The sequence below is a fragment of the Pocillopora damicornis genome, chromosome 11 (genome assembly GCF_964200805.1).
Source record: "Pocillopora damicornis chromosome 11, jaPocDami1.2, whole genome shotgun sequence".
Classification (NCBI taxonomy): domain Eukaryota; kingdom Metazoa; phylum Cnidaria; class Anthozoa; order Scleractinia; family Pocilloporidae; genus Pocillopora; species Pocillopora damicornis.
This window is the reverse complement of record NC_142680.1, coordinates 5,497,438-5,512,160: the sequence shown is the minus strand read 5'-3', so window position 1 is coordinate 5,512,160 and position 14,723 is coordinate 5,497,438. Positions and strand designations below refer to the sequence as shown.

General features: G+C 39.6%; 1 protein-coding gene across 2 annotated transcripts; it reads right to left on the bottom strand.

Annotated features, from left to right (window-relative positions):
* Positions 1 to 501: 501 nt before the first annotated feature.
* LOC113681170 (ammonium transporter Rh type B) lies at positions 502 to 13,242 on the bottom strand. Of its 2 annotated transcripts, none has more exons than XM_027198234.2 (9): positions 12,865 to 13,242; positions 6,343 to 6,538; positions 4,141 to 4,436; positions 3,750 to 3,928; positions 3,477 to 3,614; positions 3,227 to 3,363; positions 2,734 to 2,915; positions 1,942 to 2,015; positions 502 to 1,551 (listed from the first exon to the last, which is right to left on the bottom strand). In XM_027198234.2, the coding sequence occupies exons 1-9, from the start codon at positions 13,043 to 13,045 to the stop codon at positions 1,477 to 1,479; spliced, it is 1,458 nt and encodes a 485-aa protein (XP_027054035.2). In that variant the 5' UTR covers positions 13,046 to 13,242; the 3' UTR covers positions 502 to 1,476. The 2 variants fall into 2 exon arrangements, with proteins under 2 accessions (XP_027054035.2, XP_089043093.1); XM_089186967.1 differs by lacking the exon at positions 12,865 to 13,242 and adding an exon at positions 9,561 to 10,497.
* Positions 13,243 to 14,723: the final 1,481 nt, after the last annotated feature.

The following is a 14,723-nucleotide window of genomic DNA, read 5'->3' as shown; positions in this document are numbered from 1 at the left end:
ATTGACCAAGCTTTAAACTAGGGCCTAGACCTTGTGGACATGTTCTTCTAAGCCATTCGTTTGCGAAAATGAACTCTTCACCTTTAAACACCTCCATATTTGAAGATGTAACTTTTGTATTCCGATACAAAATTCCCCACTTTATCCAGGCAAGGTTTAAATTCTCCACCCTTGGTGCACGGACGACAGTCTAATAGCCGTGGATTGCCTGAGGGGGAGGGGTGTTTAAGCTTCGAATTAATCAGCCCTTGATTTTCTATAACCAAAAATCGCTTTTGTGGAATCAATGTTATGAAATTTCCAAAAATTACTCAAACTAAATCTTTTGTTATTATAAGAAAAACCCAGATATATCAATCGTATTATTTCCCTTGTCCACGCTTAATAGGCCGCGCCCTTTTTAAAATTTTCATTTTATAACGCGATCTAATATATCAACCAAAATGTTAAACGTGTGATAAAAAGTTCAACTACGGTAAAAAAAAAGGGAGGAAACGCGCCCACTGATACAAAGAGCTTTATTCAAAAACACTAGCTTATGTCGTTTTCCAAACAAATTATCGAAGACATTACCCCTTTACACCCTTGCATCAGTATCAATATTCTCCATACTGTTTTCTATACATTTCCTGAAGTGCTGACAAGGAGAATTCGATTAAAAATCAAAGCTTCCTAGGTTGGCGATTTTTTCCTTATTCTCATAATCTTAGCGAATGATTCGAAAGCATTACTATAAAGAAAAATTAGAAGCTGATCGCTCTTGAGTTTTAAAGGGTAAAAGGGAAAACTATACGAATTTACTATCAATAACACATTGTTGAAAAATTACTTTCTAACATCTCCTAATTTTTTTCTATGAACATCAGCGTAAAAGCTACGTAAAATTAAAAAAAAGATGCCAGATCGGATTTCACTCATCAGATGACTGCCGAATTACTGCAGATTTTTTTCTGACCGTGTCAAAATCATAACAATTTTGTTTTCTCTTCCCAATTCCAGAGAGCTCTGGCATAAAAATGACGTTATAACATAGCTAGTAAATCTGTCTAATCAAATTAAACTGCGTGAGTGTGCTTCATATTCCTAGTGTGCACGCTTATGACGCCAGCAAACATATCCCTCGAGAAAAAAATTTTCCATCGGGTTGAAAATGTTATAAAACAATTGGTTCATACGTCAGCTGTGCGTTCATCGAGATATAAAGCACTTGGGAAGTTTGGAGAGCACTCAAGAAGCTAGGGTTGCATCTTTCGTGTTCTCCAAACTTCCCGCGTGCTTCATATCTCGATGAACGCACGCTGACGTATGAACCAATTGTTAATTGTTAACAAGACTTATAAATCACTAGCATGTTTCCTAACAAAGTTTAAAACTTAGTTATCGATTTATCAGACGTAGTATAAAAACCTATCAGTTATTTATGTCAAAGAAAATAATACAGCGACTGAAGGGGCTTTCGTTTCAGTGGTTAGAAGCCTACAGTTTATCCTCCTTCTCATGGGTGAAACCGTCCCCTGTCTCCACATCTTCGCTTGCCTCTTCAGTGGGGACCTGAACACAGAAGGCAAGGAAAATATTTCAATTTTCAGTTACTGAAAATGTACATTATGAGTACACTGTCCGCGGAACAAGGGCGAGATGTAAACCTCGTTAGGAGAGAGAGTAGCGCGAGTTACTTTCGACACTCGACTGCAAATTTCTCTATTGCCGCACCCTTTAAGAGTGACCAGCTTCCAATTTCTCCTTACAATATCACCCTTAAATCGAATATTAAGGTCATGAGCTGAGAAAAAAGGAAACGATCATTAATTTTAGAAGCTCCCGATTGTCAGTCAAATTCAACTTATAAGTACCTTAAGGAATGTAAACAGGACAGTGAGGAGAATATAAATAATTGATGCTAAAATGTAAAGGGTTAATAGCCACTGAAAAATATCTTACCTCCCAGAAATCATCATCATCATACATCTGTTCTTGAGAGGGTGGATCAAAGATTTTCCACCTCACAATAAAACCTGCGTGAAAAGACCAGTACACACAAAAAAATTAAAAGCCTTTTCCCTTTAAGAGGTTTCAGTTAGATTTAAAGTTATTCAGATATCAAATCTAATTTTTATAACTGATTATATAAGCGCATGATAAAAAATTAATCCTTTAACTTGAAAATGGCCGTTGAGCGGTCGAAACCTCGTTGCTTTTTAAAGTTAATTTTTATAATCAAATCTCATTTAAGAGACAAAAAACCTAAAGTTCTTATGTCTGCACTCTGTATTCTCAAAATATCAATGAGATTGAAACGCTTGCTGACCGTAGCCTCATCAATTTTTTTTAAAGTTATTTTTTCTTAACGTTATTAAACTACGAGCGTTTCCTCCTCGATGAAGTCCGTCTCGCGAGCCAAAACTCAGTGAGGAAGAGAGTAATGTTAGTTTTTTTCCACTTATTTTTTTCCTGAATCACACTACGGACTAAACCGAAGCGGAGGGACTGCTCGTAACCTACAAAATTATCGTCCGTTTAGATGTTACCACTATGAATAATATTTATGGTGAATCTTTTACAGAGGGTTAAATGTTAAAAACAAAACAATATCTTAAATTTCATTCTGTTGGGAGAAAATACACAAAATACACAAAATACACACGGTTTGTTTTCAGTCTTTGCTGTGCTTGATTTCAGCCTGATTCTTAACTTTTGATTGCGTGTGTTAGGAAATAAAGCAATTCTCTTTACCGGTCACAATTCCTCCAATGATGGCAATTCCAAGAGCGACGGCTAAACCGGCGATCTGGTAACCAGCCTGAGCTTTGGCTGAGCGGCCATCTCCTGCATCAAACGGCACGCCCATCTTGACTAGGTCATAGTACTCAGTGGTATTCATCTTTGGAGCACGCGCACCCCACAGATTGAACAGGCTGAGAAATATCAAGACACAAAACAGACATTCACAAATAAAGAACGAACAGGGGTGAGGATAGAAATTCACACGATTTGCAAATTCAGGTTGAAGTTTCAAAGATGTACAAGTCCTTCAAATGTTCTCGACAAAATACACAGTGCTTGTTGAAAGGTTCGGCATAATTCTCGGTATTACTATTGGGATACTATAACACAGGAAAATTAAACGCCTTGGCGGGCAAAATGAAGCCATTCGTTCACGTTCAACGATCGACTGCTATGTCAGATTTTAGGAAATCATCTCAACGATATAAAAAATTTGACGTACCCATCGTATCCGTATTTGTTAACATCGGCATGCGCAGCAGCAACGGCGCCCGCGATGCCACCAAGAATTCCCGGCATTCCGTGCAAGTTGTGTACACCACACGTGTCATGGGTCTTGGTGTATTTCGTCAAGAATGGCTGCAGAAGAGACGTACGTCGATGTGAAGTAAAACTTACCACTCCAAAATCGAAATCGATGCTACGATTTTTGTTTTCTATACTTAGACATGGCATGAATTATCAATACTTACTGTCAGGTATGCGTATCCCACAATGCTCAGTGCTCCGGCAGAGCAACCAATCAAAAGAGCCCCCCACGGACTGATTGACATATTCGACGCTGTTCCCACGGCAACACCACCGGCGAGAGTGGCATTCTGAACGTGAACCTAAAGACAAGAAATAATTTCTAAACATTTGGCATTCACTATCTGATGTTCATCACAATTCTCCCACTTTCTTGTACAAGACGTTGTATAGAAACGGTGGAGAGATTTCAGGTTAAAAAAGTCATTATCTCTCACCATGCTCAATCTCCATTTGGTTCCTTCTCTCTGGAAAAGTGGCGACAGCGCGAATGTGGTCACACAAGCAGCAGCCAATGAGAAGTACGTGTTGATGACGGAGCGGTGTTGTGCAACGTAATCAGGAGCCACTAAGGCAGCGTTGAAACTGGGCCAGTACATCCAAAGGAAAACGGTACCTAAATGTCACAAAATGTTAATTCTTCCATCATCAACATCCTAATAGTCCCTCTTTATCAAAGAGAGTTGTTTGGAAAAACGTAGTCTAAAGAGCAACTTAGCGAAACTTCTTTTTCGAGGTAGGAGGCTTGAAAACGTTATTAGAGACCAACACAGCCAGATGGTTAAAATATTTAAGCTGGTAAAATGGAAAAGCACTACAAATATTTACCAATCATAGCAAAGAGATCAGAATGGTACACGGATGCTTCCTTGGGACTGTCCAAGACCTTTTTGTCATGTAACATCCGGGACAGGGCCAGCCCGAAGTACGCCCCAAAACTGTGAATGATTATGGACCCTCCAGCATCAGAGTACTTCAGGAACTCAATGGCGATCAGTTCGTTGATGGCGTAGAATACTACTTCCAGGATGCCGATGACCAGCAGTTGCAGGCGGCTCACTTTACCCAGGACCGCTCCGTAGGTGATGAGGACCGTGGCAGCGGCGAACTCTGATGTAACCAAACTATATTCAGATGCGAGGAAAAGAAGGTTATGACAGACACACTACAATTTCTATGCCTTTGTCTGCGTTGTCTGGCGAGCATTTCTTTAGATACTAGCAAACAGAATCTGGTGTTACTTCAGTTCATATCCCGTGGTTTGATAATAATAATAATAATAAGTCTTTATTAAGCACTCTAAACAACAAACGTGTTTAGTTACAATGATATGAAATCAGCAAGTATAAAACTAATAAACTAACTAAATTACTAACTGAATAACTAATAAGAGAACAAACATCTATTAATAAAGGTCCTTTTGAAACGTTCAGTTCTGACAAGCGGGAGAATATAATTATGGCGCCTCTTACGTAGCGTATCCATTGTTCGCTCTGGTGGCAAAAGGTCATCTAAAGCTGTTGGAAAATCGCTGTCGGTGATCTTGGCCCACAACTTCTTATCTTTTAGAATAATAATATTTTCAATCGAAAAAAGCTCTTTACAGTAGCCAAGCTTAAAAGCTCTCTTGAACAGCCTGTCTATGCGACTCAGATACTTATGATAATACGCGCAGCCCCATACTTCTACAGCATATGTAAATATAGGTAGAATAAGACTGATAAAGAGAAGATGAAGATGATCCAGCTGCAGTCCATAGAATTTACAAACACGTAAGATGTACAGACGACTACTGGCTTTCGATATAATATTATCAAAATGTAAATCCCAGTTACACGGATCAGATTGAAAAGTTACACCCAACAACTTCAGACATGGTTTACGCTCTATAGAAACCAGAGGAGCAGGTAAGGCCTTAGTGGATTTGCCTCTAAGAAGCATCTCCCACGTTTTCTTGAAGTTTAGTTGCATACGATTAGCAGATGTCCATGCGACGATCGATCGGACCTCCTCAGCTGCTAAATTGCCGTTATTAGCCAGCGATTTTACTGGAATACTTAATGTTAAATCATCAGCATATTTCACAAGTAAATTCTGATTTGGTAGAATGGCCTTAATATCATTGACCATAATAGAAAATAGTATAGGGCCTAAAACTGTCCCCTGAGGGACACCTCTATTGATGTTACTCTTTTTTCTCATAACCTTTCTGCATGAAAAGAAAGTAATGGTGTAAGGAGAATTTACTTATTGGTCACACCTGGGAGCGAAAGTGTCAAGAAGGGTGCAAGGATTGATAAAGCGCAACTTTCGAATTAAGGGCAAGCGCGCGTGTTTGCTTAGCTTCCCGGGTAATCAACCTTGGCCAGCCCCCACCTACTCGTTAAACACCCTGGGTAGGCCGGTCACGTGACTAGGTTTTTACGGACGGAGCTCTGGCTTAGAGCACATTTCGATCAAGAGTCGATCAATCAGGACCCAAATGAGAAGACCAAGAAAACCAAGGAATCTGCCTGAAGCGCGGGAAAACGCCAGTTACCAGTCGTGATTGGTTTAAGTTTTGCATCTGATTGGCTGAGAAGATGGCGTGAATTCCTAGACCAATCACAGAACGAAATAAAGCAAAATCAAGCAAATCTCTGGGTACTTTCGAAATTTAGGTCGAAATTGCTCTAAAGAAAGAAGGGTTAATTCTCCGACCTCCTCCACGATCCTTCACTGGTGTCCAGTGGTAACAAAGAAGACCACTATGAGTCACAATTCCTACATTTCATTAAACTGAAGGAGAAGGTAGAATTTCTTTCACAGTATTAACTCTTTCACTCCCAGGAGTGACCAAAAATGAAGATGAGGAGAAGGAAAAGGTGTATCAACTAAGGGATACCGTTGGCTCCAAAACAAAATTTTCAGAGCTGAAATTACAAAAGATGCTTTGTAGATGATGCCGAAAATTTTTATCTGGAGAGTAAAAAGCTACGTAAAATTTCAATATTTACTGCATAGTCGAATCAGGAAAAATCATCTACATACGTTTGTATGCTAAGCTCGATGTGTTCGTGTCCTTCGCCGTAAATCTGATTTAAACCTCCAGTTACAATTGTACCCCACTGAGTGACAAGAGCGGCGATAAAGAAGTTGTAACCTACAGCACCATATCCATACTTCTTCAGGAAGGTCATCAGAAAACCGAAACCGATGTAGATCATAACATGGACATCTTGGAACACTGTGGAAGAAACGGAGAGAAGTTGAGCATATCTCGGTCTATTTGGCAAGAGTAAATGTAACCAAGCCGGTCATTCCAACACCAGTATGCATATTCTCCCTACTTTTCTCTATAAATTTCTTATGGTGTTGACGAAGAGAATTTGTTCAACCTTTAGTTGGTGACCATTTCCTTTATTCTCATAACTTTTATGATTATTTCAGGGGTGATAAAGGATAGAGAAGTTAGATGCTCATCACTCCTTAGAGTTTGAGAGCTGTGATCATTACTTTAAATTGCTTAAAAATTTTAACCCCTCTTCGTCCTCACATCAGTCTGGTTATGCGTCATACTGTCTTCTATAAATTTTCTCCGATACTGTGAAGGTGAATTTACAAAACGGTCGTTCTTGATCAAAGGAAAGCGACTCAGAGAAATGCGCGCGATATAAAAGTGCACGCGTTAATTCACCTTGCGCCTGGCTCTTCAGCGAACAAAAGATTGTTGAACAAAAAAAAAGGAATCACCTATTGGGAAAGTATACAACTGGATCATTTACTTCCGGGTCGGAATGGGGTGAAGTGATATATAGTGATATCGGCTCCTTTTCGTTAATGTGAAGGCATCTCATGTTGTCCATAATACACGAGCATGGAAAAGCAGGCGATTAGTGTTTTGCACTCCGTTGACTTTGAGTCACGATATTTTTTTTATTGTTTTTATTAGCAATAAAGCCAGACACTCAAGATTATCATTCCTTCTTAAAATTCAACAAATCCGATTTCAGCTCACTCGTGGGACTAGCGTGATTAGGGAAATTGAAAGATCAGTAAGAAAGAATCATATTATTGAAAACAGTGTTTTATATTTTTTCTTCGAATAAGATAGGAAAATAGCCGTGTCATAAACGGGCTTACGCTTCACAGAATTTTGACTTCACATTTAGCTTGCTGTCGCGAGATCTGAAATTGTGACATTAAAGTACTTCTAAACAATTGGTAGATTCCGTAGAGATTGTTTTCCGGGCGTGCCTTCAACCCGAGTAGTACCCCAACCCGTGGTGCGAAACAATAAGAATGAACTAAAATATGCGTGCAGCAACGTAGAATTTTTCATCGTTCGTCGGCATTTTATGATTTGCGTAATTACGTTTCTGAGGGAATCTCCCATGAACTCTCGGAAAAACCGAGAACTCTTTCGGTAACTTTGTAAACTCGATAACGAGAATTTTTGGAAACCGAGTTTTCTCGGTTCATGTGAAAATCTCTTGAATTCTTGTAATATACTTAAAAACTATACTTTCACGACAACGTTTTTGAAATGACCGTCACCTGATATCGACGTCACCCGAGAATCAGAGTGATAACCGCGAGCTTTGTACGTGGATCGGAGTGTACCATTGTATTTTTGCTCGGATCATGAGAATCCCCCAAGTCTGCCGAATCAATTGAGCGCTCCTCAAAAATGCAGTACACTTTGAACTGTATTATGTTTAAACTATGCCCTGTCATGTACTTTGACACTTGCAGTGTGCTTTAACACCCTTGGTGTACTGATACATCCATAGCTACGGCGTGCCTCTTTACATTTGTGGAGTCGAAAATGTAGTCCAAATTTGTATATAATATTTTGTTTCGTTTCCTGCTTTATTTCTTATTCACCACTGGTAGGTTTATTTGTTAAGACGTCCAACTTCGTTAGAAACTTAGCTTTCGAGTTAAAGAACACAATTTCGCTGATTGTGTGGCCTGCAAACTAACTCGCGGAGGAGGGTATTGAAAAAAGTTTCGTGCGCGAAATGTAAAAGGAACTCGAGGTGCGAAGAGAGGGCCAGCTCGATCGTAAAAAGCTCTTCAGGAGCCCCAGGTTCTAACGATCGAACGTCACGCACGCTTCGCGCAACACGAACGAGGGGCTTGAGTTAGGCCTCTCATTTGAAAAAAAAAGCCACCATCCTAGGGAACCGTTAGAAACATTTTTGGTATGAAGAAACCCTTCGGGCTCAGTGAGATAGCTACAGGGGTTTCATCATTGTTAACATTTGCGTTATTTTAAAACCATAGCATATTTTAATATACCTCTTTGAAACTGTCAAATGGTGATATTGCCACCGAATTATAATTTTTTCCTCTCTGCCGGGCGAATCTAAGAAAACACCGGTGCGAAAATTGAGACATCTTGCTTTCGTTACAGTGACGAGATCCTTGAAACCAAAAATATTAGGAGTGACCTTCGCATTGCAAAAAAAAATATGCATCGTTGATGGAATATTATGTTGTGTATTTAAAGGAAGTCCTAACTTATTGGGCGCGATTGCAACACTCGATCATAAGATTTCCACCTGAGGACAAATGTGTGACGCCTGCACTTGTCCGATTTGGAAGTTGCTTCTAATTTTCCTCACTTAAACATGCTTAAGACGGTAAAACGTTGCAAAGCAGCTCATTTATTAGGATTTAAGCGATGTGCGACGAGTCGAAAATCTATTGTCACCGAAAAATGAATTCACTTCTTAACAAAAGAACTCTTTGTGACAAAGGACCTCGTGCCCTGTGTGACGTAAACATAATATTGTATAACATTAAGAGAACACGTGTCTTGGAATCATCTTATAACTGTAATATTTCCTTCAATGATAGTTTTCTGATGTTTTTCGCATAAGTTTCTCTCACATACCACCCGAACCAAATGTTGCTGCAAAAAGTTTCATAGTTACAGAAACTGAGCGCTCCGATGACTTTTAAGATGCATCGCTGCGTTTGACTTGATTAGGATTCAGTTCAGTTCCGCTTCAAATAATTCAAGGTCGTTTCAAAACAAATCACTCAAATCACTGCGTCATAAGAGCTATCGCTGTACGAAATAACGCTTTTTAACGTTTTAAATGTTCTTTTGCAATCCGTGTATCAAATATCCTCATAGAAGCCCACATGTGATTTGTACCAAACCAACTGAAAAGCTTAAAGTTATCAATAAAAGCCTCTTAGGTCTATCGAAGACATCTCCAATAAATATGACCATATCAAAACTTATAAGATCTTACTTGGGTAATAAACCGAGATATCATTCGGTGACGGTGGTTCTTGCCGTTTCTGCCCTACCACAGTCTTATTACTTCCAGTAGCTTCGGTTTGTTCAGACACAGGTTTAGGCGGGAGGGAGTGGTCGCCGTAATCAACAAGAACTGAAAAGACGGCGATCAGAACAAGTTGAAATACCATTGTAACAAGTGTAAACTTCACCGCTGTTCCATTACGGCGAGTTCGCTTTGGCGAGGGACTGCTCACTTGTAGCGGTTGTCGCTGCGAGGAATCCAATGTATCGTCCATCTTGGAGTGCCAGTCACAATAACTATTATTATGAACTCTCAACTCACTCGAAAATATCGTTACTTCGACTAAGGAGCACGTGACGTCCTTATTAAGAAGATGTAACGCTTTCCTCAGTGCCGCGGGCGAATTGTATCTGTTTCCGGGTAATGACAACAAGGTCTCGCCGTCTTCAAGTAGATGATATCAAATCTGCCGTTGCTTATGGGACGTGATGCTTAATTCCTCAAAAATAAGGCTAGAATTCATAGTGTCGATCAATGGTGATGTCTCTCTTAACTTGTTGCCCGTCTGCCGCATCTCAATTGTCTCGATTCCTTGGTTTTTGACTAACTAGCGGCAACTTTACAACCATATATAATTTCGTGAGTTACATAAAACCTCCTATGCGAGTTTTGACCCGAATGGATTCAATACTCCATTCTACTCCATGTCCTCGATGTAAATAAGGTCTAACAGTCTTCTTGAAAGGGTAAATATTTTGATTGGACTTGACACTCAGTGCATGTTGCGACTCATTCTCAGGGAAACTTTCGCCAACAGATTTCAAGACCTTAATTATTTTAGTCGCCCATTTTAAATCCTTGCCATTGCTTGGTTAATCAAAAAACCTTTTTTCGAAGGTAGGAATGCGACAGAAAGTAGAAGACTGGGTTTTGAGGTGGAACTCGGTGATGAAAATAATACACGCGCGATACGCCCTCCACTCTTCCACTACACGCCCGCAACACGCCGAGTGTAATCAATCGCACAGGCTGGCTGGTTGGCAAATGCGTATCACTTAAGTGCCACAATTCAAGAGTAAATCAAAGGGATATATAATTTTTTTTTCATGTTCTTGAAGCGCTAAAAACCGACATCGAAAACGTAGGCTTTTCCAACTTCAGATATATTACATGTTACCTGAAGATCTTATCAATACAAGTACTACTCATCATCGGTGGGGTCAAAAACGATGAGATATTTTGCCAAGGAATTTGGAATAATAGGCTCACTTCAGTGATAATCAAGTTAGATTGGCTGTTAAAACATTGTCATAGGGATAAGCCGTTGATATAGCCCCCCTTTGTGCGAAGGCGAGTTGAAAACGTACACTGAATTCTCAATAAAACCAAATGTGTATTCTTGTTGAGCAATTTGTAGGGTTGTTGTTGAGTTCCGTTTTTTTTTTTTTTTTTTTCAATAATAGATGTGAGACTGAGAAATATCATTTTCAATTACTCTTTTTATTCCATTTGTATCATGTTTTATGATTGCTATTCCTAACCTAGCATGAAATGTAAAGCTTCGCGAAGTTCAGAAAAAATGCATTTTCCCTTGGTATAATTTCAACGATATTCGATTACTACTCCGGGTTGTTGACATAAAAAGGCATGGAACAGAGGAAAATAAAAGATAGCAAGTTTTATAACTATGGGGCTCTTAATGAGAAACACATGGCTTTGTAATATGGCCTTATTCTGATATATAAAGCATGTGTGCGTTTAAAACAAATTTCAAATATTCAGTACTAAACAGCTTGTGGGAAAAGCTGAGCACACTACAATAATGTAAAATATTATTTTATACCCGAAGGCCATTTGTTTGTTTTTTTGGATGGATTTGAAACCCTATACCTTTTCATGTTGCCGAACCGGCCCTTACGTTCGATCTTTCAACAGCTTATTCGTAATTTTGAAAGCAGCTATTTTAGGTAAAAAACATTGGTAAACATTACGATGTACTCCGAAACCTCCTAGAATCGGATTACTACGCGCTGTTGTTATGAGGCTGGAAGGAAAGTGGGCGCTGTCCCATCTCAGGGCGTTTAAGGGACTTTTAAAATGCAATCAGTCTTTCGCTGTTATAAACTTAATTTTTTTTTTCTGAGGAGCGATAGAAATCTAAAGGCGGGGGTTTGATGGCAAACAAGCACAAGAGACATATTCAGTTCGCCATCCAATTCAATTGTCAGTCGATTGTGGCAAGAAATTCGATTAGAAAGTACTAATGATATAAACAAAAATGCAGTTTATTTACATTCATACAAGTCAAGCGGAACATGCTACTAAAACAAATTACTTTCGTTGCCAACATTGTTATTCTCTCTCCTGTCATGGCTCCAAAAAACTTGTGCGCTTTTACCTGTCTAAATCAAAAAACACCATTGATCGCTCACGAGTGACGCATGCCTCGATATCACGAGGGCCTCACGAAAGCGCTAAAAAAAATTTCTATCTCTGATCGATACGTGATTCGCCTTTCCTTTCCTTTTGAGGTTATTCTAAAACTGTACTGCTTGCCAAATATTTCAAGTGGCAGATCTCGTATTCAACGTTATTTGCAATCTGACCTTAAGGTTTCGCCAAAAGGTTTCCGTTTTCTCTGTTGGTTTCCGTTTTCAGACCAATGACTTGATAAGTCTATCAAACCATACTTCTCTGGGTACGTGACAAAGAAAAAACTAAAGGAAACCACATGGAAAATTCAGGAAATTCCATCATGTTAATTTTCTCTAACTTGTTGCACAGCAGGATCTATAGATTTGACGGTTTTCTGGAGCAATTTAAAAGAAAATATTTTTCTATTTTGCTAACAGCATGAAAAACGCGCCAGTATGCAATTTTTCCTATTTTTGGATATCTTTTTTCAAAGGATATCCCGCAGACATGAAGAGGAATCAATGCTTAATTGATTAACGCCCTATGAATAACTTGTGCCGCGCTACAACACACCCATTTCAATATAATCAAAATCCGCTGCAACTTTTTCAGGCGCGTGACAAACTTTTAAGATGGACAAGTCGCTCAGTTTTACTCAATGTATCCCCCCAAAATAAGCTGAAAAAAAGGGAATGCAAGTTCTGAAACAGACTCGCGGAAATAAATTAGCTTCCCAAGGGTTTTTTATGGTCTGTCTAGCAGAAGACAGACCTTCTTCGCGGCTTTTGGCCAATACATTAGATCTAAAATATAATGGCGATAGTAATAATCTACCTCTAAAACTGCTGTCACATAAAAAATTAAAGAAAACGCTTACTTGAATAGTACACAGTTACATCGTTTACGGCGAGCGTCTCAGAGGAATTCACGACTGATCCGGCGGAACCTTTTCGTTTGTGCGGCGGAGAAGCGTGTTGGCCATAATCAACCAGGACGGAAAACAAAATCACCAGCAGCACTTGGAAAATACCACAGATTATGGAGAATTTGAAGCCCATTTTTAGGATTTTTTTCAGTTTCTCGCACTCAACTCCTCGACGGTTGCGATGCCACAGTCTCAGTGGCGTGCTCTTACTGACGGAGCGGATGAATGTGCGAGCGTGCAATTTATACGCACGCTTCGCGCCACTGTGCTAACAACAAAGAAACATGAAACTTGCAATATGAACCTTCCCCTATTGCAAGGAATCATTATGTGATTGGATATGATCCACGTGAGCAGAGTTCATATGCCACATCAGGTCACATCACGCGAAAAATAACGATAAAAATTTTACAAGGGCTTTCTTTAGCCGGTCGAACTTTAAACCCTACAACGCCCCACTGTCACCAAATAGGCTCATTTCAGGGAAAACAATCAAATAACATTTATTGACAGCCATCATCTTTGTGAGACAGAAATGAACATGAATATTGCGTCTAGGTATTGATTTGCAATCAATAATCCAAATTGTTGTCAAATGTTGATCAATGATCTTCACTGCCACTTCAACCGTGTAGAATTATGATCGCTTAAAAATTTTCATCGGTCGAGACCTTTCCAACGATTGAGACGTTTCGTCATCGACTCAGGATTCGTTATTGATATCCAAAAACAATCTGTTGGGCGAAGAAAAGATTCAGCCAGTTCCCCGCTGTTGGAATGACATTGAACATTGTGGAAAAAGCGCGAAATGGGAGAAACAGCTGCTAATCATATAAAAATAAACAAAAAAAAAAAGTTTGTTAAGCGGCGCGTAAAATGAAAAAAATGCGAAAACATTTCCGTGGCGTAAGGATAAAAAAGTGATAAAAACGGAAAGTGCATGGATGAGTAAGGGAGACTTATTCATGGCGGCCACCCTTGAGAGTAAGAGGAAACCAAATTCTTTTGGAGAAAAAAAATGCAGAATATTTACACACTAATAAAGAAACGCGAAGTCAAGTGTGAATGGTACAAACACTGAGATGGACTGGAGCGAGTGGTTGAGAAGCCAAGAGTGTTTCGAATGTTGCTTTGGTAAAAAGGCGTGTGTATTTGAAGTCGTAATCGAAAATTAATTTTGAGGAGAGGTTTAGAAGGACGCATCAGTGTCATTGATCATTTAGTAGAGGTTGAAAGTGCAAATATCTTGAGGCGAGGGCGAGGCAAGCGCGAGGCGCGAATCACGCGCGATGGTAGGAGAAAGTATATATATATGGTTTTTTTTGTGCTCCAATAGCAAAAAAAAGATGCGCCAGTTCTGTGGGCTGTTCTACAGGCTATTCCTACTAAAAAAGACTAAGAGGGGAGCGTCAGCTCCCGAACAGCAGCTGTTTATTAAGCCCACTTTCCTCGTTCAAGTGTGAATCTGCGCGCGTGCGTGTGCAGCGTGGAATCTGAGCCCTCATACATAAACCGGCCGGTATAGACATATTTAACCCATAAATTCCGATTAGCCTCTCATTTTCTTTTTTACCCTTTTCTTTCCTCTTCTTCTTTCCTTTTTACCTTCAGTGTTTATTCACCTTGAACTGAAACACTTTACGCTCTTTCTTAAAAATATTCTTTGTTGGTGGGAACAACGGGGTCCGTCCCAGCTTTATTCCGCCTACATCTGAAGCTAAAGCTGTACTCTGATTTCAATCACGCATGACCCGCTTTTCTCGTTGCTGCCTCGACAAGGTCGACTTCCCATCGAGAGAATTGACTCATGC

Coding starts and splice junctions, on each gene's coding strand:
- LOC113681170 (XM_089186967.1), bottom strand. CDS start 9,846: ATGGACGATACATTGGATTCCTCGCAGCGACAACCGCTACAAGTGAGC. Junction 6,539..9,560: donor TATCTCGGTTTATTACCCAA/GTAAGATCTTAT, acceptor TTTCTTCCACAG/TGTTCCAAGATGTCCATGTT. Junction 2,916..3,226: donor AACAAATACGGATACGATGG/GTACGTCAAATT, acceptor GATATTTCTCAG/CCTGTTCAATCTGTGGGGTG.